Consider the following 23,987-nt stretch of genomic DNA (forward strand, 5'->3'; position numbering starts at 1 on the left):
TATACCTGGAAACGAGAAAGTCGATAATATTGCAAAACAGGCAACATATTTGCAACCAACATCTCTTCAAGTGATATCGCTATCCAATGCTTTTGCTTCAGTAAAGTCTCATTTTACAAACCTATGGATCAACAATTGGCTCTGTTCTGACAAAGGAAAAGTTTTGCAGTCTACAAAAGAAACCAAATGACCTGGAAATGTACAAAAACTTGCCCAGACATGTTCAAACATTTTTAACAAGAGCCAGAACAGGTCACATTGTCACTCAATTGTACCTACACCGATTTCACATTTCTGATAATCCTACTTGTCTGTGGTGTAATAATCATGGTGAAGATCTGGAACACATTCTTCTATACTGTCCATCCATAAACCACAAAAGAAATAAATTAAAATCATCAGTACCAGTTGCAGAAGACACAGCCCTGCAGTATATATTGACTACACCCCACCTCTGGCTACTAGCAACAGGCGTCTATAATGAACATTAATCAAAATACCCCTCATTTCTCGTGAAAAACAACAACTGAATAGACTACAGTGGACTATAGTGGACTTTATGTTGTCAGCAAACAGCTGGATACATTAAGAAGATTGATTGATTAATCATAACATGGCCAACATTGAAGAAGTTTGTATGTAAATGCACGTTTAACATGAGTTTTAATATAGAAATTCCTTTGTTTTTTATAACTCCGAACATGTATTTATATTAGGTTATTGTCAAGATGGCCATGACTAGACCATGATAATCACATGACTCCAATTCATGCCGAAGCCTGTCTTTCTTGTTAGCCACGTGAACCTCGTAAGTGACACAATAAGGCATCACACAGCTGTATATTTCATGTGCATGTTTCCTGAACGATGAGTATAAAAAATCCATCCCAGAATTTAGGAGAACTACATATTCAAAGTCCGGCAAATGGAGAACATTAAGATATATGGATTGTATGTGGAGAGTAAGAGGAAAGCAGAAAAGAAGGAAGATATACTGGGTGTTCATTTCAAAGTGTGTCATGATGTCACTGTTGTTGGGTCACCGATTTGAAGCGAGTTTCAACTTATATGTTAGAGAAGTTGCCTATTATTTAAGGCGTTCTTCAATCTGAACTTGAGAACGTGTACGGTATAACTTGAACGTCGTAGCAACAGATGGCGGTCTGTACAGTTTGTGTGCTACCATAACCTCTTTCGAACTGTGTTTTGCGCCGGCAAGTCGTACGCAGGGTATTTGTTATCATCGGTTGCGTACGGTAACATTCCACAACACAAATCAAATGCTCCGTGTCCATGTTGACCGTCGAAGTTAATGTCAACAAATACGTAAGTAATCGTCTTAACCCTCTCCCCATACCCCGACAGTACGTATTTCCAAACAGTTCACATTCCTGCCACTACCGACGTTACCGTAGGTATCGGCACGTACTCTTCAGAATGAACGCCGTACTTGCTAGCCAACTTCTCTGCCTCTTAGATTATACATCTGAGCTGCGGAAGTGTAGGAAGATTGAATTCTCTAGGCTCATCAGCTAGCCACATGACGGCATACAGCGAGCCAAGACACATTTTGAACTGAACACCCAGTATAATATATATACACAAGGGATGAATCAAAAGTCTGGAACCATGTAAATATCTTCCATATGTTTGATTTTCGATTACTATAGGTGTTACCAGTATTTGGAAGACCAAATGCTCTACCAGTGACACATTCGATTCTAGACCTCAGCTACCTCAAAACCCGCCATTTTTAACGCAACTTCGAAATTTTAAATGGAAAGGGCGTCATGTAGGTACTCAAAATCATGTGAAATTTTCTGAGAAAAACAATGGTGCAATCCGTTTTCAGATATCTCTAATCGTTTTCAAGTTATTTAAAGATAACTGTAATAATGACACAAACATTGGTTATTGCATCTACAGATATTTTGTAACATGGTACGGTACTAAGGAGGCTTTGGAAAAGGTTTTGTTATGCAATTCTGATAGCCCTAATTAATTTTTCCTGCTTTACTGTTTGGCTAACCTATGACAGTTTCAATGCATTGTTGTGATTATTTGAAGTTTTCCTGTAATAAATTTCTTGATTTTCGTGATGGCATTATCGAAAGAGGCAAGAGTTGATATCATTCTTCAATCTGGTGGGTTAAGCCACAGAAATGTTGCAGCAGACTGAACGAACAGTTCTCTGGACATTGGATTGGTCGGCGTGGACCAGTAGAAAAGCCGGCCAGGTCTCCAGATTTAACACCCCTTGATTTTTTGGGGGGGTTTATATAAAGAGCTTGGTAGGACGAAGAGAAAATTGAGAATGTCGAACATATAAAGAACCGTATCATTGAAGCCTGTGCTAAAGTCACCCCAGAAATGCTACAAAATGTTCTATCCACATTCTCAATTTTCTCTTCATATATCAAGTTCTTTATGTAGCCCCAAAAGAAAAAAATCAAGAGTGTTAGGTCTGGAGACCTGGCCGGCCATTATACTGATCCATGTCAACCAATCCAGCGTCCAGTCTGCTGCAACATTTCTGTGGCCTAACCTACCAGAATGAAGAATGATATCAATGATATGTTAATGATCTGCTAAATATAAATTTAGAAAAATTTAATGGATCTATATATTCATATGCGGATGATACAGTAGTTATTTTCAGTGGTTTTTCTTGGCAGGAAGCATATAGAAATGCTAATATAGGTGCTAACATTGTTAAAAAATGGCTTAATTCCAACTTCCTTTCTTTAAATATATCTAAATCAACTTTAGTTCCTTTTTCGTTAACAGCTGCCAGTGTTCAAAATTTAAAATTTAGCGATAAATATAGACTAATAATACACAGTGAAAATTGTTTAGATCCCAAAAGTTGTAAATGTCCACCTTTGAAAGAAGCCACGTATGTCAAATATCTGGGTATCATTATTGTTCAGAATTTAAAATGGCCTCATCACATTACTTATCTTTGTAAGAGGCTTCGTAAAACAATTTATAAATTCGTTAATCTTCGATGCTACTTACCTATTAGAGTTCTACGAAATGTTTATTTGGCCATTATTCAGTCTATCATTCAATATGGTATAATTGTTTGGGGTGGAAGTACAAAAATTAATCTTAGTCCGTTAAATTTACTACAAAAACGAATAATTAAAATTTGTTTGAAGAAACGTTTCGATTATCCAACTAAATTAATTTATTCTGAATTTAATGTATTTAATACTGAACAAATTTATAAGTATACGCTGTTAAAATTTTATCATAAAAATCGTAATAAGTTTGTATTACAGACACACAATTATGACACAAGACGAAATATTAATTCAACATTAGTAGAACCTAAATGTCTCACATCTGCTGGTCTAAAGCATAGCATTAATTTTGACCCTCGGTTGTACAATGCTTTAACTAAATTACACCCAGAACTTCTAACATGTAACCCACTAACATATAACAAGAAAATTAGAAACGTGTTAATATCTTCAATTTGATTAAATAAATTTATAGCCTATGTGTATGAATTAATCAACCTATATTATATTTGTATTCTATAATTTTGAAATATATATTAGTCCTACTTTTCACGTGCGATATTATTCTTCTATAGTGTTAATATTATATAATTCCATTGCCGCTGTAATTATATTTTAGTTCCTATTTTATTTTACTTATTTATTTATATTATTATTTTTTTATTTTAATATTATATCTGAACTGTGACCGAGCACGAGCGCTGTTCATTCGGTCTCAAATTTTGTTAATACTACTGTATCTTCTTTCTATATTGCTTGTATTATTTTATTTGTATTTCTCTTTGTTTGTTTTGTAATTATATTTCCTTATTCTGTATATTTGAAATAAATAAAAAAAAAAAATTCTTTCCTCTTTCTATAATGTCATCACGAAAATCCAGAAATTTGTTATAGGAAAGCTTCAAATAATTACAACAATGCATTGAAACTGTCACAGGTTAACCAAACAGTAAAGCAGGAAAAGTAAAGCCTAGGTGTTAAGGTTTACGAAACTAATGGTAGGAAATTCGAGGTAGGGCTGCAAAGAGCACAAAGAAGGAAGTACAACAATCCTTATAGTTAGTATAAGCAGCTAATTTTTTATTACTGCTATTTTTTTATCTGCCTTGTGCTCTAAATATGTGCGCAGTTAGAGGGGAGTTTTCGATATGACCTGATTAACAGTTCACTTGTTAGCCATTATGAAAATGTAAACTAGTGTACTTTACGGAAATATGGAAATGAAAGGATTTCTTGAGTTCAAAATAATAATCAATATAATCCAAGACACGGTTTACTATAAAATATACACAATACAGTTATAAGACTACACAAAAATGTTTACATCAGTCTTTGTGCAGCCACTAGATGGTGCAGGGATACATGTCTTCAGAGAATTTACAAGCTTCATCAAATTATAGAAATCAAGGTAACAATGGTACTCCAAGACTTGTGTGTCTGAATCTAAACAGAACTCGTACAAAGATAACCAATGAAACAGCAGACTGAACATGCAGCATACACGGCAGAAGAAATACGAATGCTTTACAATTCTGCAGTAGTTTTCATAAATGCAATTCTGACAATTGACGTTTTCACACCACATTGGTAATATGAATACTCAACATAAAAAATGCAATGTGTAGGCCTACTAAAACCAAAAAGGAACAAGACATTACATCTTAAACTTCAAAAACTTTCTTTCAAACAGTAGACTGAATTATTAGTTTTTAAAGATACCGAATAATATACTTTGTAAATGTACAAAACACTAAAATAAAATCTGAGATATGTTCTGAATATCATCTTTGATTAGAAATCCTAATACACAAATGTGATGCCCTTAAAGCAGTGTTTCTCAGGACAGCAATGAAAATGTATTATTTAGCAAATTAAATTTAACGTGAAACATTTATACTCGAGTTTCAAATGAAAAAAAAAAAAAAACGGTTTAGAAGTTGCAATGAGGCTAACAAGAAAGACATGCTATGGCACGAATCAGAGTCACATGGTTATCTTGGTCTAGTCATGGCCAACTTGACAATTACCTAATATAAATATATGTTCAAAGTTCTAAAAAACAAAGGAATTGCTATATTAAACTCACGTTAAATGTGCATTTATATATAAACTTGTTCAGTGTTGGCCATGTTATGACTAAGAATGTGACGTCATGCTGTAGCCTTTCTCGTTAGCCACGAGTTGCAACATCTGAAGTCACTTCTTAGCAACGGAGACACCATTGCTTAGCAATGGTGATGAGTTATGTCACTCTTCTGATGTCACTTTCCTTAGCAACAGACTAACAGTTGGACAAGTCAAGATAGCCAAGGATAGTATGAGAGTAAACAGAATAATCCTTTCAATATACTTCTTATGTATTAATGAAGGGAACTAACCTCTAAAATGAACGAATCCATCACGAATGCAACTTTACATGATAAATCTCTCTATTACAGCTGAAATTTTATAACTTTGTTACTTTGAAATAGTCCTCAAACTGCTCAAAAATGTACTTAACTTGCAGGAAATCTATTTTTACATCCAGATGTATTTTGATTTGTATGTGAATAGTTTTCATCTTATTATGTGTTAAAAAATTATTGTGTATATGTTGGCTTTTCGAACAGTAATTAGTTCATCTACAGAAATAAGTGATAATTATATTATATCAGTACAATTATTAAGGAAGAATTTCAGGAAATCTATAATTATATCAGTACAATTTTTATTTATTTATTTATTTTTTTAACCAATGCCACAGGTTGTCTTTTCGACATTTCTGGCCTTCTCTCCTGACAGTGGCTTAGTTGTAACCCACTTCTGAGGTTGGGCACCTGGAAGGCGGAGTTACATTACTCCGATGATATGATAGCATGATTATGATTATGATTATGTGGTACCAGGAGAGGTCTTAAATCTAAACTTAACCTAAATTCCAGACCATGGACGAACACAGGAATAAACCTCTTTAAGAGAAAAATTCCTATGCTCTAACCGGGAATCAAACCCAGAGCTCATGAACTATAGCCAGAAGCTCTGACCACTAGACCATGAGGCTGTCTTAGTACAATTATAAAACTTAGCAAAATCAATACACTTAAAAACAAAGGTTAATAGGGGAAACATTTTTGAGAAAAATTTATAATTATAATATATCATAAAAAGTAACAAAATCAGTAAGTTAGAAAAGTTACTTAATAAGGAGAAAAATTTTTAAGAAAATTTATAACTGTATCTGTCAAGATTTGGGAAACTTTTCCACCCAGACCTACAGAACCTGAAAACTACAGCTCTGTTAGCAATAAAGGGATCACTCCAAATTTATAAGAATCACTGTAATAAAATGTAAAATTCTTTTCTTTTATTACTAGTATTTTTTAACACTTTTTTCAACTGTCAAATAGTTGAAATAGTTTAGCTCTAATTTTTAGTTTAATATTTTAAAGATAAATTGATTTGTATTATTACTTTTCATTTTCACCAAAATTTGTCAGATTACTTGTTTGTATGTATGTATGTATGTATGTATGTATGTATGCATGCATGCGAAATTGTATTCCTTATTATTTTATACTTTGTCTTCGTAGGCAGCCTGCAATGGTAGGAAGTGTTCAATAAATTACTTTAGGAATTAAAAGATATACATGACTTTCACATGTTAACCGGGGGCAAAGACACCGGAAGATGCAAGGACATGCTGAAAAGGGCTCTCAAGTTGAAACTAGTTAACTAAGGTATTTTTAAACTTACTTCAAGTTAACTCGTGAAAGTTATATGCATATTTTTATTCCCAAGTGATACAGTGTTAAAAGTTGTAATCAAGATGTAGAATAAATTACCATTATTATGGAGTTAAAAAAAAAAAAAAATTCTTCGTAAGGAGTAAGTTTCAAGAAAATTTATAATTATCCATACAATCATAAAACATACTAAATCAATAAGCTAAAAAAAGGGACGGGAAATTTTTAATTTAAAATTTTCTGGAAATTTTTCATCACTGACAATATATTTTGAAGACCTGACTAAGTGCCATTTTCAAACTTTTTAGGAAAATTAATCATCAGATACATTCAAGCTTTTGGCACATATTCATCTATGAATACCAAATAAAACGATAAAGGAATGAGTCTGTACTTCGATCCTTGTATGTTATAGGGTTAGTACATAAATTATCCCAGTGAAAACACCATTCTCACAAGTATGGCACTTAGACCCTTATTTATTTCAAGTCTTCAATTCTATATGGGGATTTTCTATTTTCAGATTCTTTCTCCAATTTTTCATGGAACTGCCCACATTAACATATTTGATTCATTCATAGTTTTCTATTCAAGAGTGGATCCTTCACTGCAAACTCAGCATTCTCAAATCTTCTCTCTTTTCCGCCTTACTCATAAGTCTCCATATATGATCCATGTATCTTAATGTTGTCTATCCTCTGATATCCTCTTCTGCACTGAACTTTTCTCCCATTGACCACTCCCTCCAGTTCATTCTTCAGTAGATAGTTTCTTCTTAACTACTGAACCAACCAATGTCTTTTTCTCTTCCTGATCAGTTTCAGCATTATTCTTTCTTCACCCACTCAAAACCATTCAATAGTTTACAGTGGACCAAATAATTTTTTTTAATTCTTATTTTTAGATAATCTGAGAAACAATGCCTTAAAGGACAATAAAGAAATCTAACAAATAAAAACGGAAATTTCTATATTTCTGAAGGGTATTCTGAGATTTAACATTTTCAAATTTTAATGTTTGCAATCTGAAACAAAATTCTTCAGAGCAACAGATAATCTTGTAAGTCTATAAAGGAACAACTTTTCATTAAATATTTTTTCATTTATCACATACTCTGTAACATTTTCAAATTATTCTAAGGAACAGACAGGTAGAATTGCCACTGGTGGCACTAGTAAGTCAAATCTCCAGTTTCTATAAAGAAACTAATTACACCTTCAGGTAAGTACAAAAATATTAGGCAAAATAATGAACTTTGAGAAAATTAATATTAATCTTATTCATTAAATATCTTTCAACAACATAAACAGAAGCATTTCTTGTATAATTAAGAACATGTAAGGGAATTCAGTGAACATTTTCGGCTGATTTTCCTTAGCAATTTTATATTAGCTTTATGATAACTGCAGACCAACACTACGACTTTTACATTATCAGTAATACAGAAATATATTAATATGAATGACATGGGCCATTTGATTATGATTCCAATAAATATGTCAGAGAGTTAATGTACATTTCTTTCTCCTCTTTTTCTACATCTGATGCTTAACTGATTACTTTCTGCATCCACAACTCCTACATTATTATCAGTCTTTCAGAAGTCAATTCAACTAAGCTGATATATATATTACAAAAACTATTTCTAAAATATTTGATCATTATTTTGTAATTCAAAAAATACAAAATATGTACTTATTTCCAAAATAATCTTTTCTCCTATAATAGAGAAGGAAAAATTATAATTTTAAATAAATATCACCAGTTTTCACTCTTAAAAGAAACTTAATATGCCATTATTATTGTTTATCACCAAACTAACCCACTTTCATTATAAATTATTTTAGGTTAAGCTGTCAAAGATCGCAATTCTGTTTTACTCATTTCACAAGAACACAATTAAGGGGCTTCATACAGTAGTAAAACTGAACATTTCTAATTTTCTTTTCTGCCTAATTTTATGGACTGCATCTTTCTATATACTAAAAATATTTTAAAACCAAGTGTAATAAAGAATAAATTATATTTTTGTGACAGTGTGTGTTGCTGTGACAGTGAATGGGCATGGCTTTCTGAACTACTATTATGTACCAATTATTTTTAAATTGCATGTCACGAAAAAACATGGGCTCATCTTTTAACAAAAAAGGATATTATTCTAGAATCACCAAGAAACGGAACTGCTGCAGGATTTCGCACAATAACTCATCATGACTGTCTGGCAAAGCATTTGTAATAAGATTGTTGATATGAGTTAGGACTGCCTCAAGGAGTGTCAGCACTTCAGAATCACTGGAATGCAACAAATGGTCAACTTTATTAGAAAGTCAGAAGACTAAAAGCACTTGATCCAAATGTTTGTGAATTTTATTAAATAAATAAAATTATTTTTCAAACAAAAAGTACAGTACTCTAATAACCAGCTGTCCAACTTGTTTCAAACTGTTAGCAGATTTTCATTACTACTAGTTCTTAAGCTTCAGGCACTTGTTTACAAATTGAAAGGTAGTTACATGAATTAAATATTTTAAATATTATTATTATTATTATTATTATTATTATTATTTGCTTTTACCAAATAAAACTAACAACTCCACAGTAGTAGAAAAGTTTTCCGGGCTATGAGGCCTTGGTCTGTTGGTTGTGAGACCAAACGTTTCGTTCACTGCTGCGGTGAACATCTTCAGTGGTGTCTATTGCTGGTGCGGCTGGTTCTACTGCGTGTGCCGATTACAGTCTGCGCTGGCTGCATCGTTGTATATATAGTGCGGAACATAAAATTAGGTTCGAAGACACCGATACACTCAGCGACACACCACATTTCTACGCGAGGCTACACTAAGAGGCGATTGAAATATATAAACATAAGAACAATTTCAATCGAAAAGAAGAAGGCCTCAAGGTTAACAAAGCCTGGTATCCGGCATTAAGGAAAACCAACATCAAACCCGCCCGCGTAGCACAATTAAACAACACAACCCCGGACGCGGAGCGCGTGGAAAACAGCAAACCCGCCCGCGAAGCACATTCGAGCACGGACCGAGGCGACAACAGCAAGCCCTCTCCCTCCCGCACTATATATACAACGATGCAGCTAGCGCAGACTGTAATCGGCACACGCAGTAGAACCAGCCGCACCAGCAATAGACACCACTGAAGATGTTCACTGCAGCAGTGAACGAAACGTTTGGTCTCACAACCAACAGACCACGGCCTCATAGCCCGGAAAACTTTTCTGCTATTGACGCCGGCTGTGAAAGCCTACACTCCAATATAACTCCACAGTAGCTATGAAGTCAATTTTTGGTCATCCTTTAATCACAAAACTTTATATTAGAAAATTAAATAGAATTGAATCTCGATTTACCATCCCCCAGTTATCCATTTTGTAAATTAACCACGTTTTTTTAAATAATCGAACATTACGTAAAAACCATAAATCACCGAAGATAAACCTAATGTCAACAAAACATGGCAGTACAAATCTATTACTCCGCTGAAATATTGAATGTGATTCACTCTATTATCACACCCATGCTGTAGAGCTTGTTATGTTAAGAACAGAGACTATGTATAGCATCATACCAATACAGTACTACCAATATTCAAAATCATGAAGTTCACGAAGCCATACACATTATGATTAATAAACTTTTCGTTTTGTACAAGTTCATAATTTACGAAAATAATGAAAGGCATTCTCTATTTCGTACTAAACAAAATCTGTTTAATTACAAAATAGCCAGTCATAGTTGGAATGAGAGCCAATTACAGTATACCATAACTGTTTACCTCTTCATGTCATGGAAGGAAGATTTGTTCCTTCACAATCTGTTTGATAATGGTTCATTGTTCGTTTTGTTGTACATGTAGAGCCGATGTTATAACAATATTCAATTGTTTCTGAACATGTATAATACAATCACTAGCATAATTAATCTACAAAGCGAGGCAAAATTACTTCACACTTTCACTGAATGGGACGAGTACTGTTCGAAGGAAGTTAATCTACTATTGCACTGAATAATAAATTTGGTGATTTTATTAGTGGACACGAATTTCTAGACATTATAACTTCCATACAAGTAGTTCTCATTATATAAATCTTTAATTCCTTTTCTTTAATTCATTAATATTCAGTAGATTAACTAGGACTACTTTTTGTGTACTACGTCACCATTAGCATTGGAATTGGGTAATGTTGTTGCGTATCCTGGAGCAGGAGGAAGGTACCATTTACCAGGACATTCTTCACGTGAGAAGAACTAAAATGAATATCAATAAAACACTAAATGCTGCTAAAGTGCAAAGGAAAATAACAGACTTTTATAAAATGGCTCATGATCAGTTCGTAATTAATTTAAAAAAAAAACTGTTGTAATGTAACACTGAACTATAGTATTGTCCAAATAAAGCAGATAATCCGTCATTTAACCATCAACCCCTTTCCATATGTTATAATGAATAATTGAGGTTCTACTGTAAGATTAAAATAATGAAATATGAAATATGGTGTTCCGGCAGAAAAAAAAGCCTTTAGCATTACTTACTTGTGGTCAAATTTAAAGAATTGACATTAAATCAAATTGCTTTAAAATTATTGTCTAAATTGTGAAATATCTGCTAGGATGCTATTGTATAAAGCCCCTTAAACTCAAATTACTTCATTGGAATTTTTAAATAGGTACATGAGCTAGACGTATTTTTGTTTCATCTCCCACCCTCCTAACACACAGACAGTAGCAATACTACAATGCTGTTACAGGGTTACCATCACTCAGACTCACAAAATACCGGAATAATTGAACAGTAAATGAAAAATATCAATGAACTCGAATTATTTTTTCTGCATTGAAACATGTGAGTAAAGATACAAGAGGGAGATGATGATGATGAACTATCATCATTAATATTCAGCAACATAAATTCATGTACGTTTATACATGATAAAACTTCGATTATTGTCATCTTCAACTATCAACTTCTCTACCAAATGTAATTTTTGTTGGATCATAAAATGTTATATTATTGATTATATCCAAATCAAATCCATTGCTTGACAGGCCATGGAGGGCCAAGGCCTACTAGCTGACTACTAACTTTACGTCAACATGCGTCAGCAGAGGTGAACGATCATCCAATTAGTACGAGAGTAATGTGTGCTATTAAACCATTCGTGAAAACCATCAATTATTATTTTTTTTTTTTTTGCTAATGGCAGGTATTTGGCTGTTCGTCATTAACCCATATGAAGTCAGTTGTGTAGTAAATTTACTGCCAGAGTCATTGCTCAGGGTGCGCCGTAGGAGGCTGGTCTACGCTATATGATGAAGATTTGTTGGGATGCCACAAGGGAACCAGAGCTCCCGGAGAAAACTCCCATATTACCTGGACCCGGAGGTATGCCAGGGATCGAACCCAGATCCACAGGATTATAAGTCTAGTGCTCTAGTCACTAGACCACTGTGGTGCTTCAATCATAAATTATAAGATGACTGATTGTATTACATTTGAAAAATCAAACAGAAGAATTCTTTGTTCAACATTTTAAGCCAGAAATAAACACAGGCAAAAAAAAAAAAAAAAAAAAAAAAAAAAAAAAAAAAAAAAAAAAAAAAAAAAAAAAAAAACTAATTTTTTTAGCTCTATTAATTTTTTAGCACTTTTCATTGCTTGATTAAGATCCATAACTCGAAACCTCTAATCATCTTGCTGACAGTTTGCACTCACATGTTATAAGTGCAAAACATATGGCATAATCATGTGAAACTGTCTACTGAGGTTACTTTGTATTTAAGGGTATATAATACGAGATAATATTTATACCCAGCAGTCTAGATGACAACCCTGTCCCTTTCTTGTAGCAATCAACATGTCTTGGAGTTAAAAGCTTAACCCTTCTGCTGAGAACAAGTCATTCTACTCATCATTATAATACTACACAGTGTGGGCATGGACTCTGGAGGATTTTAGGGAAAACACAAACAATGACATGTAACATCTCAAGTCAATACATGAAACAATGGCAAGCAGAGGGATCTGTAAATGATCACATTCTATTAGCAAGCAAAGGCCACTTACTTACACATGATTAATAAATAAAAATAGAAACTTTATTTAGTGCAGCAATTATAAATATGGCTTAATGACATTATGCATGTACCGAGCGCTGCAATCGTAATCCCCAGTTCTCATTAAAAATTAAAAATTAATAGTAACTCATCAAAAAAGCATAACAGAACTTCAAGTTTGCAGTGCAGGAGGTCAATGTACTAATTTTCCTTGTACAATTTAACCTACACAAATTATTATTATTACTATTGTTATCATTATTATCATCATCATCATCATCAACATAATGTTTGCAAGCTAAAAGGGTACAACGAGTTGAAATTTCAATTTTCTAAGCAAGTAAAGGTATGAATCTGACATTTTTCGCAGTTATTGTACTGTTTATAAATAGTGTGTATACCAAATTTCGTGTAATTTGGTTTATGAATGTGTGAGTTATTAACATCTTTGTAAATTTAATTTTTTTTAATCACTATTATTCCTACAAATTTTAACATTTTTATTTGAAATTACATTTTTTTTATAACTTTCAAACACTCCAAAACAAAACTTACTATCCAGTGTTTTCATTTCTTTTACCCCATTCAAAAAATTATATTGTCAACTACGAACAGCGAAAAAATTAGCACCTCTTGCAAAAAATAAAAAAATTAAAAATTAAAAAAAAATAATAATAAAATAAAACAAAATACAAATGTGAGACTTAAAGAAAATTGTGATAGAATATTTTGTTACACACATATTAAACAGAGTTTCATAAAAAAAAATATTCATATAGTACGAATTTTGTTGGAGAAACAGCATTTTTAGGAAAGCAAAATGTGCAAAAAAAAAAAACAAAAGCAGAGAAAAATGAGTTTGAAATATTTTAAGTGAATATAAACATATGCAAATGCCTTTTAAAAATGGCCTCCGAAACACGTAATTGGAGGGGCATAAATGCATGAAAATTACCCCAGAACTACCTTAGACCATTAACAATTTTTTTAATGCTAAAAACTAAAAATATATTTTTTGACAAAAAATGAAAAATTTTCACAAAAGTGTACCCTTTAACTTCATACTAAAGAAAAGAAGAAGAAAATTTTAATGAAAGCAACAAACAAAAGAACAACGAAACTTATCACACTGGCAAAGAAAATACTTCAACTTCTGATGCTATAAAAAAAAAAGTTATCTTTTAACCTATCAGTATATAATTCACAGAACTTATCATATATATACAAGGTAATAATTGATATATTTTTTTCAGAATATAAGGCATTTTCATACTAGCTTTCACGTTGGATCACAAATATTATTATGTAGGAATCGTGGTGGCAAGCTCAATAATGACAACACAACAGATTTTAACAAAAGACAGGTCTATCTTCAGCTGTCTGTCAGCTCACTCTGTTACTGAACCTGTGAACTGCAAGTGATTTCAATAAATAGTATGGCCTCTTGCTTTACATTCTGTTATGTTTATAGCTCTTTTTTTTTTTTTTTTTTTTTTTTTTTGCGAATTTAACCTCAAATATTCATAGTCTGACAAAAAAGTATTCCGAAATTTAAACCTATTAGTAGCACAAATGTGGGAAATTTAACATTCTAATACGATTGAAGGGCACAAAGTTCAGGCACAGCAAAAGGATTAACATACTCTCATTCATTCGGCTTTAATTATCACAAATATCTTAAAAGCAAAATAGACTGAATGCTTATACCACAGAAATTTACTGCAAAGCCTTTCAGATACAACTAAGTTATCACAAGATGAGATTCCATCTATAAAAATACGCTGTTTATGAAACACCCTGTACACACCAGATTTAGGAACTTGACTCAGGGGGGCAGCACACCCAGTGCCTGTAGGCAGATTGTAGCGGCCTCGGCTTTAGCTTGCTTCTTGTTAGGGCTTGCAACGCTTGGCTTGTACTCGTTTCCATTTACACGAACCTGCAACAAATGATTAATTCTCATCTAACAAAATCTTTATGCATATCTTCTAGCCATTTTCTTTTTAAACAATTGTACATAATCACAATTATTGTTAAAGAAATAGAGGAGAAACGAGAGAGAGAGAGAGAGAGAGACAGAATATGTTGTGTAATTTATTGTATATGAGTGTCTCAGAACACAAATGGTGCAATTCCATGTTTCATGAAAATGGAGTTACTGGCGTATTTTGTAGCAAGAATATCCATTCTTTTCAGTTACAAGGAAATACTTACTCACTTACTGGCTTTTAAGGAACCCGGAGATTCAATGCTGCCCTCACATAAGCGCGCCATTAGTCCCTATCCTGAGCAAGATCAATCCATTCTCTATCATCATATCCCACCTCCCTCAAATCCACTTTAATATTATCTTCCTATCTATGTCTCGGCCTCCGTAAAGGTCTTTTTCCCTCCGGCCTCCCAACTAACACTCTATATGCATTTCTGGATTCGCCCATACGTGCTACATGCCCTGCCCATCTCAAACTTCTGGATTTAATGTTCCTAACTAAGTCAGGTGAAGAATACAATCCGTGCAGTTCTGTGTTGTGTAACTTTCTCCATTCTCCTGTAACTTCATCCTTCTTAGCCCCAAATATTTTCCTAAGAACCTTATTCTCAAACACCCTTAACCTATGTCCCTCTCTCAAAGTGACAGTCCAAGTTTCACAACCATAAAGAACAACCGGTAATATAACTGTTTTATAAAGTCTAACTTTCAGATTTTTTGACAGCAGACTGGATGATAAAAGCTTCTCAACCGAATAATAACACGCATTTCCCATATTTATTCTGTGTTTAATTTCCTCCCGAGTATCATTTATATTTGTTACTGTTGCTCTAAGATATTTGAACTTCTCCACCTCTTGAAAGGATAAATTTCTAATTTTTATATTTCCATTTCGTACAATATTCTGGTCACGAGACATAATCATATACTTTGTCTTTTCAGGATTTACTTCCAAACCTATCTCTTTACTTGCTTCCAGTAAAATTCCCGTATTTTCCCTAATCGTTTGTGGATTTTCTCCTAACATATTCACGTCATCCGCATAGACAAGCAGCTGATGTAACCCGTTCAATTCCAAACCCTCTCTGTTATCCTGGACTTTCCTAATGACAAACTCTAGAGCAAAGTTAAAAAGTAAAGGTGATAGTGCATCTCCTTGCAAGGAAATATGTATACAAATTATCACAGTGCTCAGATGCCAGCACTTCATTTGTGTACTAAATGTTCTCTAGACTTATTTAATTTAGAAATATTCATTTTTCACAGAAATATCTGAAATGGAGTTACACCACTTATGCTCTGAGCCTCTCATATGCTAGTGGAAGCCATGTTGAAAGTGGTATAGTGTGGTTCAAGTAAGATTATTTTCTAAGAAGCTAATATGGCCTGCTTTTCTATGTTGCCAACTGTTACCAGATATTACCAAAGCAGGTAAAATAATGTTTATTTCCTTTGATATTTTCTCTACATATTTTGTCCATTAATATCGATTATTTTGTATAATATTTTAATCGTTTTTCTACATAAATATTGCCATTTTAACGTAGCACACCCCATGTAATGGATCAGTCCAACCACCCCTTCAATACAGACCTCCTCTATACCTGCTAGTTCCGGATAAGCGTGGCCTTGTGATTGACTACATGGAAACTACATCAGGTAAAATCTATATATATAATTTGAACTGGTAATGGAAATTACGGGAAAACGGCTGAACGGATTTTAATAAATGGCCCCTCATTTTGAAGCTTGGAACCCAAAGTTTTTCGGAAAAGTGGTAGTTTTCAGTGAAATGTCAATTTTCCTACATGATTTTCCTATTTTCCAAAATCCATCTGTTGTCAGTTTTGAGAACTAATTTTATAGAATCACAGCCGACTTGATTGAATTTCAGAACAAAACACACACTACAATAAACAATAGGCTATTACACGAAGGCCATGACCTGCAGGATTGCCGACATATTTAGAGCTCAATTCAATTTGTTATTAAAAACTGATTCTGCAGTGTATAATACAGCTGTGTATTGGATATTCAAATCTACGGAACTTGAGGTGGTTTGATGACATTATTATCATTAGAAATTAAATATTATTATAGTTAATATCATGATGCATCTATTTTTCATTAATTGTACATAATATTGATGCTATATTGATGACATGAAAGTGAAACGTTTTGAGGTTATGTAAGTAAATGTAGAGAATATTTTAATTTAGATCTTCATTTCTATAATTTACTGAGTGGCTGCTATATATAACTACAAAACTTAAAGATAATAATATTGTTATTAAAAATCAAATATTTTTAAACTTATTAACCCAGTCGGGTTGGGTCTTTTTCATATATTTAATGGCGGTGCAGTGTAGATATTGATGTGTCATTGTCTTCAGTATTGGCTCGAGAGAGCGCAAAAATTACAGTTCCTAAGGAAAATATATAAAAAGGTATTACTTACTGATAAAATAAGAGGCCTAGAAAATTTTGTAGTCTCCAAATCATTTCAGCAAGATCTCTTAGTAGGATAAAATGATTTTACGCTCTACATTTCAAGTTCTACATGCAGCAGCTATACGAAAATGCTATTGTTCGAAAGCTTAGCAAACCTGACATTTTTTTAACTTTTGCCTACAATCCACAATGACCTGAAATAGCTACTGCTATCGTCCTGACATTGATACTTGCGTTTTCGCGTTGAAACTCAAAAACTGAAGTTGGATGGGTTCAAGAAAAAGTATTTGGCCTAAAAAAATCCATTCAGAGGAAGTATGTTTCATTATTATGGAAGCAAATAACTATTAAAAAGACAAGTATTTTTCATTGAAAATAAATCTGAAAAATGTTTATTTGAAAGTCTAACGAACTTAGTTTGCAGCAGCATTTGCTGCACAAGCCACTAGTAGTTATTTAAAATGTACTACTTAGAAAAAATTATGTAAAATTAAAAAACTTAAATGTTGGTACTAGAATTCAATTCAATTACTAGTCTAAATAGTGTATTCTTCACCTGACATAATTAGAAATATTAAATCCAGACATTTGAGATGGGCTGGGCATGTAGCATGTATGGGCGAATCCAGAAATTCTTATAGAGTGTTAGTTGAGAGGCCAGAGGGAAAAAGACCTTTAGGGAGGCCGAGATGTAGATGGGAAGATAATATTAAAATTGATTTGAGGGAGGTGGGATGTGATGATAGAGAATGGATTAAGCTTGCTCAGGATAGGGACCAATGGCGGGCTTATGTGAGGGCGGCAATGAACCTCCGGGTTCCTTAAAAGCCAGTAAGTAAGTCTAAATATTAAGTAGTACAAAACCTCTTTTCCTACTAAGCCAATTATGTAAGATCAATTTTTAGGGCATTTCTGAAAGACTTTTAGGTCACAAATGAATTGTTTTAGGGAATTTTTTTCATGATTTATAGGTCATCAAAATTCTAGCCCTAGTTATCACTGTTTTACTCAGTAAGTACCATCTGTGCAATTCCGATTTTTACACCCATGATTAGATAAAGTAATAAGGAATGATTTATTTCTTTTCAATAAAATGGACGGTTTTCTTGCAAATTAAATAAAAATATTGACATGTACCATTTCCTGCCATTAGGTAGTCTGGCAACCCTGCTGCAGTGACTAAGGGACGGAATGCCACTATTCAGCCTGAGTTTGTGTGTGTGTGTATTCGTAGATGAGCCAGTGATGCACTGTTGCCCAACTACACAGACTTTCAGCCTAATTTTCTAATTAACAACGTACTTAATTTATTACAAAACTCATATTAGTTTTTTATTTATTCTAATGTATTCTACTGCCTCCTACAATCTGTACAGTTAAATCATTTCCACCCCATTTATTTCGTACAACAAACAAATCTATACTAATAATAAATCTGTAGCCAAAATCATCATCATCATCATCCTTCACGAATTAGGCCTCTGTAGACCTGTTTCGGCCCCATCTAGCAGTCTTCTTAAAGGCCTTCCTGGTCGACGATGTCCTTTAGGTTTATACTGCATCATAATTTTTGGGATTCTTGAATTTTCCATTCTTCTTACATGATCTAGCCAATTGAATTTGTATCTGCTGATTTTTTCTTCTACTAACTCTACTTCTAATTGTTTTAATTTGTAGACAAAATTTTTCTGGTAATTTTCGATTTTCCAAAAATAATTGGTGTTAACATGTATAATTAACCATCCTGAAACCGAAAATCGCTTTTTTGAAATTTTTGTTTGTATGTCTGTCTGTCTGTCTGGATATTTGTTACCTTTTCACGCGATAATGGCTGAACCGATTTATATGAAAATTGGAATAAAAATTAAGTTCGTTGTAACTTAGATTTTAGGCTATATGGCATTCAAAATACTTTATTTAAAAGGGGAGTTATAAGGGGGCCTGAATTAAATAAATCGAAATATTTCATGAAAAATGTTACATAACAAAAGTTTCTTTAAAAATAATTTCCGATGAGTTCTATTCTATACAAAATTTTGATAGGACTGATATTTAATGAGATAAATGAGTTTTAAAATAACAATAACAACGCACTCTAAGGGGCTGTACTGAAATAAAAACAAATGACTCCGTCTATAAGGGGCCTTGGACAACAACAATCGAAAGCTATTAAACATAGCCTAAGAGAATGTTTCTGTGTTTGTATGAAGTAATATCGGAAGCTAATTAATTGTTTAATTATTATTTCACCATTGGAAAGTGTAGTTTCTCTCGATGGACATAATTCTACAATGTTATTACAGTAACTTCTGAAACATATAGCAAGTAATATAAAGTATACACATTAAAACTAAATGATATGTCAATCTTCATTAAACTATGGTTGCATGTAATAACAATAAAAGAAACATGTTAAAAGAATTGTCATTGAACCAAATGATTGCTCTCTGGACCAAAATGATCGCATTTTAATTATTTAAATACAATTTAAATTAAGTAACATATTAAACTATTTATCCTTCTATCAAACACGAATGTTCCCTGGATCAAACGTCCTATTTTAATTATGTAATTACTTTATATTTATTTCTAACAGGTGCAGTGGAGCGCACGGGTACGGCTAGTTATAAATAGAGATAGAGGAAAGTAAAACAAACAAACAAGAGGAAGGGCAGAGTGCAAGAAAAGAGAAACACTATATTTTCTTCAGACTATAATGGCATTCAAGCAATCTTTGTTCTGTCTTTGTCTCAAAAATTTCAAGACAAGAAATCACAGACTCACCTTGAACAAGAAGTTCTTTCTATGATCAGGACCACACTCAAAACACAACTCAAACTGGGGCACACCCCACCGACGCTTGGAGCAAAATTCTACCAACAAAGAAACTGGGTGTTTTCCTGTAAAACACAAATAATGCCTTAAAACTTACGTAGAAGTTGACATCAAGATCTTGTGCATCTCCATGGAAAATGTTCACTCACCCACAAGAGACTTAGTTGCCGGAATCTGTGGCATCTGAGGAATAGGTCTGCGACCGAGCTCCTCTTGAGACACCAGGCCTGCCAAAACAACGAAAATCTCAGTATTTTCCACTTACATCCAGCACAAACTTATTGGAATTTTATTTTGTTCATCAATCACATGAACCCATTTATTTTAAGTTCTTATGTATGCATGTCAGTTCAATCAACCCTCAAGTGTTTCCTTCATTATTTAGTTAGTTGGGTGTCTGCTTATTTAATCACTTGTTGTTGGTAAATGACAGACTGGTTTCCATTTCCACTACAAAAGATAGACACTGTAAGCAAGACCTACACTAGTGCAGTAACGACCAACTCACTGGAGTTGTGCAGTATCCAACGAAAGCAGTGTAGTCAGTGATAAATAATAATGACAGATGAGTGTGACAAAAAGCCTCTAGTCGTATCTCAAGTAACCATCGTCAGGTATGTTTATTTTATATTGTCTCACTAACAGCTTAATATGATACCTTATGAACTGCAGGACTCAATAAGTCATTATAGATGCTGTCATACAACGAAATGGGAAACTGATTTCTCTCTCCATCTCTCTCTTGGCACGAGACAATGATATTACAACATAGCAGTGATCACCTATTGGTTCTCGTCTTATGTAGAAGATTTGTTGTACTGTATACTTATTAATTTAATCATTTGCGTTATTATTTCATTAGTAAAGAGTTTAAACACTAATTCACTGAGTTGTTTATAATATTCTATGTACACAAAAAATTGAATTACTGACAAATCAACATAAATATATTAGGAAATTAAATTCTTAAACAAACATAGATAAAATTTACTTAAAACAATAAAAATATAGTGCCTGAATAAAGGATTATCATAATCACTTCATCATTCTTGTGAAAAGAAAGAAAAAAAAAAAAAGAAAAAATTAAGAAAACTACATAAATAAACAACTAAAATTACAAAATTAAACAGAAAAAAAATAGTGGTTCAAGGGACACTGAGGATGACGTGACATAGCGTCAAAACGGGCCGTCTGTCCAAGGTATATACCTTTTTTAACAATTTTAACACTTTTTAACGTATGACTAAGTAAATTTTATGTTTTTAACAAAGTGTTAACGAGAACTTTAATCAATGAAAAATACTTTATAGTTTGTATCAAGTTTAGGGTTCCCTAACACATTGGAAAAAAATATGGGACACATATCAGTTAATCACTGAGTAAGTTTAGTATGCGCATCCATTAGATATACCAATCTTTCAAAGTGTGTGTGTGTGTAGTAAAGTTTACTACTCTACCCATGTGACAATATTCTTATAAATCAATCCGCCTTGGCCTTGCAATATTTCTCTGAAGAAAGAATTTCACTTAAAAATTGTATATTTTGAAAAATTATGTCATGAAAAGCAACACAATTCTCACTGGAGAATCATTTTACAACAACCATTGATTTTACTGTTTTTACAGACAATTTATTTTTATCATCAGTCCATAGAGCGTTCATGCGAGAAAATAATCTTTAGGCATACGCATTGTTCCAGGAATACACATAATGAACTCCACTACCCTCTTCAAATTTCAGAGTTCTCCTTCAGTACTTTTAAAAAGATCCACCCAGACTTCATCTAAATATTTGGTGTTGCCATCACTCGCCTTGAGAAATTAGTAACTCACAATAATATGTTTCATAATAGCCCATTTACAATCACCTGCAATGATGAAGTGCGATGTTTGTAATTTGTAATACAGAAGACATTGTAACTTTTCCGTTTTTTCTCAATTTAGAACTCCATAAGACTTTTCTCGGGACAAAGGGACGCATTAACGAAAAATGGGACAATCCCGTATTTTATGGGACCTCTGGGAATCCTAATCAAGCTAGCAATTGTAACATTAATGTAACAAGTTGTCCTGCCCACCCTTCTTGTCCATCTTGATCTCCAGCTTCAGGGGCTCCAGGGTTCCCTCCTTGTTCTTGCCCAGGCCTTCGCCAGGGCGCCAGCCCATCTTCTGCAGCAGAGCCATGCCCATGCCCCCACTCACGGGCGAGGCTGTAGTCAGCTGATCCTACACACACAAAGCGGTGCGTCACAATCCTTCTAGCTTGCACACGCACAGAATCGACCACGCTGCAACTTCATCCACCACCAAAGCACACGTGTCCACTGTGTGTGTTCATGTGTAACCCCTACATTATGCCAATATGACGTCCCGTTCCCAGTCATGCAAAACGAAAATGGGATCCAGCACATCCATTCCAGCGTGTTACTGAACTGGTGGGAGAGATCAGAGTACTTGAGAATACCTGACCCAATGACATCGACCAATTTCAGTCAATTTTCGAGGCTTCTTATACTTCGTAATATCAAAGGTCTTCACAAATGTTCTTTGTAAGATAAGAAAGTCGGCAAATTTTACATACAGTAAAACCCCGATAAGACGCTTTTCAAGGGACCGGATGTAAACCGCGTATTAACCGGGACCACGTATTAGGTGGATATACTAATTTTGATTATATATTAGCATTTTCCTTTATTGAAATACATGATCCATGAAAGGTAATATAGTATTACTCCATTAAGTAATTACTGTACTATACGTCAAAGACATTTACAATATGTACTGTACTTAATTCTTTCGGAAAAAAGTCATTTACAGTTGTTTGCCGTGTGTGTGTTCTCCAAGTCTTCATGTTTACCACACTTCAGTTTCTGCGATTACATCCTCCCGACGTCACAGCTGCAGTGATTGAGTCGCGATTTTTTATTATCATTCTTAATGTCGATAATGGGATTCCTAATGAATCAGAGAGTTGTTTCTGAGTAAGAGTACTGTTCTCATCGTACTTTCGTAAGATTTACAATTTTTCGAACACAGAAAGCGCTTTTCATTTAACACTCATTGTAATAACATTCACACACACTTCAATACACTAAAGGACAACAAACTGCCCAGCAAAAATTTCCAGAATTTTATTACGGCCGATTGAAGAATGTTGTTTGAGAGAGAGGGTTAGCAAGAGGGTGAGGTATTGTAACTGTATGTAGGCTTTAACTGCGCAGATGAGTCGAATAAGAGAGCGTAACAAGATGGTGGGGTATACTAAGGTATGAAGTATGAAGGTTTAAATGCGGAGGTAAAGGGTCGAATACCAATACTTTTCACGTTAATGGCACCAGTGAGTTCAGTGGCCAAGATGTTTCATTGCTGTTACAGTACATTGCTGAAAATTACATCGAAAATATTCCACAAAACAGCGTATTATGTGGGACTTCAATGCAACAAACGGGGTATTTTATAAAGGCGTTATATATGAAATATGCAGGGACCGGACAAAGAAAGCGTATTACACGGGATAACGTAATAAGCGGGCGCGTCTTATCGAGGTTTTACTGTAGTAAATTCAAAGACTAGCTGGAATAGGAACTTTTCTTTGGAGAAAATAACACATTCCTCTTGAAAGTATTAACAAACTATAGGTAAATATTAATTTTCCAATACCTATAAAATGCATTATCATCTTCAGGGCCCAACAATATTGCTGAAACATTTAAATGTAAAATTTATCAGATGTAACAAAATATTTAAACCCAACTATTTATTAATAATTATATATAATAAATTTTCAGTCAAATACACTTTTCAATTTGTGAGGTCAGATAATCTGTTACATCACGATATTTAATACGAAGTCACTAATATTTTCGACTTTAAAAAGTCATCTTCAGGTTCA

At 33.5% G+C, this 23,987-nt stretch overlaps 1 protein-coding gene across 6 annotated transcripts in view; it reads right to left on the reverse strand.

Moving 5' to 3' along the window:
* Nucleotides 1–4,283: 4,283 nt before the first annotated feature.
* Nucleotides 4,284–23,987, reverse strand: part of LOC138698607 (protein Son-like) — a 76,058-nt gene continuing 56,354 nt past the window's right edge. For 3 of the 6 annotated variants that reach the window (XM_069824653.1, XM_069824651.1, XM_069824652.1), the window contains 4 exons: nt 22,174–22,321; nt 20,245–20,322; nt 20,045–20,160; nt 4,284–14,758 (listed from right to left, as the gene is read on the reverse strand). In XM_069824653.1, the coding sequence (XP_069680754.1) occupies nt 14,645–14,758; nt 20,045–20,160; nt 20,245–20,322; nt 22,174–22,321 (456 nt within the window). In that variant the 3' untranslated portion in view covers nt 4,284–14,644. Of the gene's footprint in view, nt 14,759–20,044; nt 20,161–20,244; nt 20,323–22,173; nt 22,322–23,987 lie in introns of those variants that run through there. The other 3 variants (XM_069824650.1, XM_069824654.1, XM_069824655.1) reach the window with 3 other exon arrangements.

This window comes from Periplaneta americana, chromosome 4 (assembly GCF_040183065.1).
Source record: "Periplaneta americana isolate PAMFEO1 chromosome 4, P.americana_PAMFEO1_priV1, whole genome shotgun sequence".
In the NCBI taxonomy this organism is placed as follows: Eukaryota; Metazoa; Arthropoda; class Insecta; order Blattodea; family Blattidae; genus Periplaneta; species Periplaneta americana.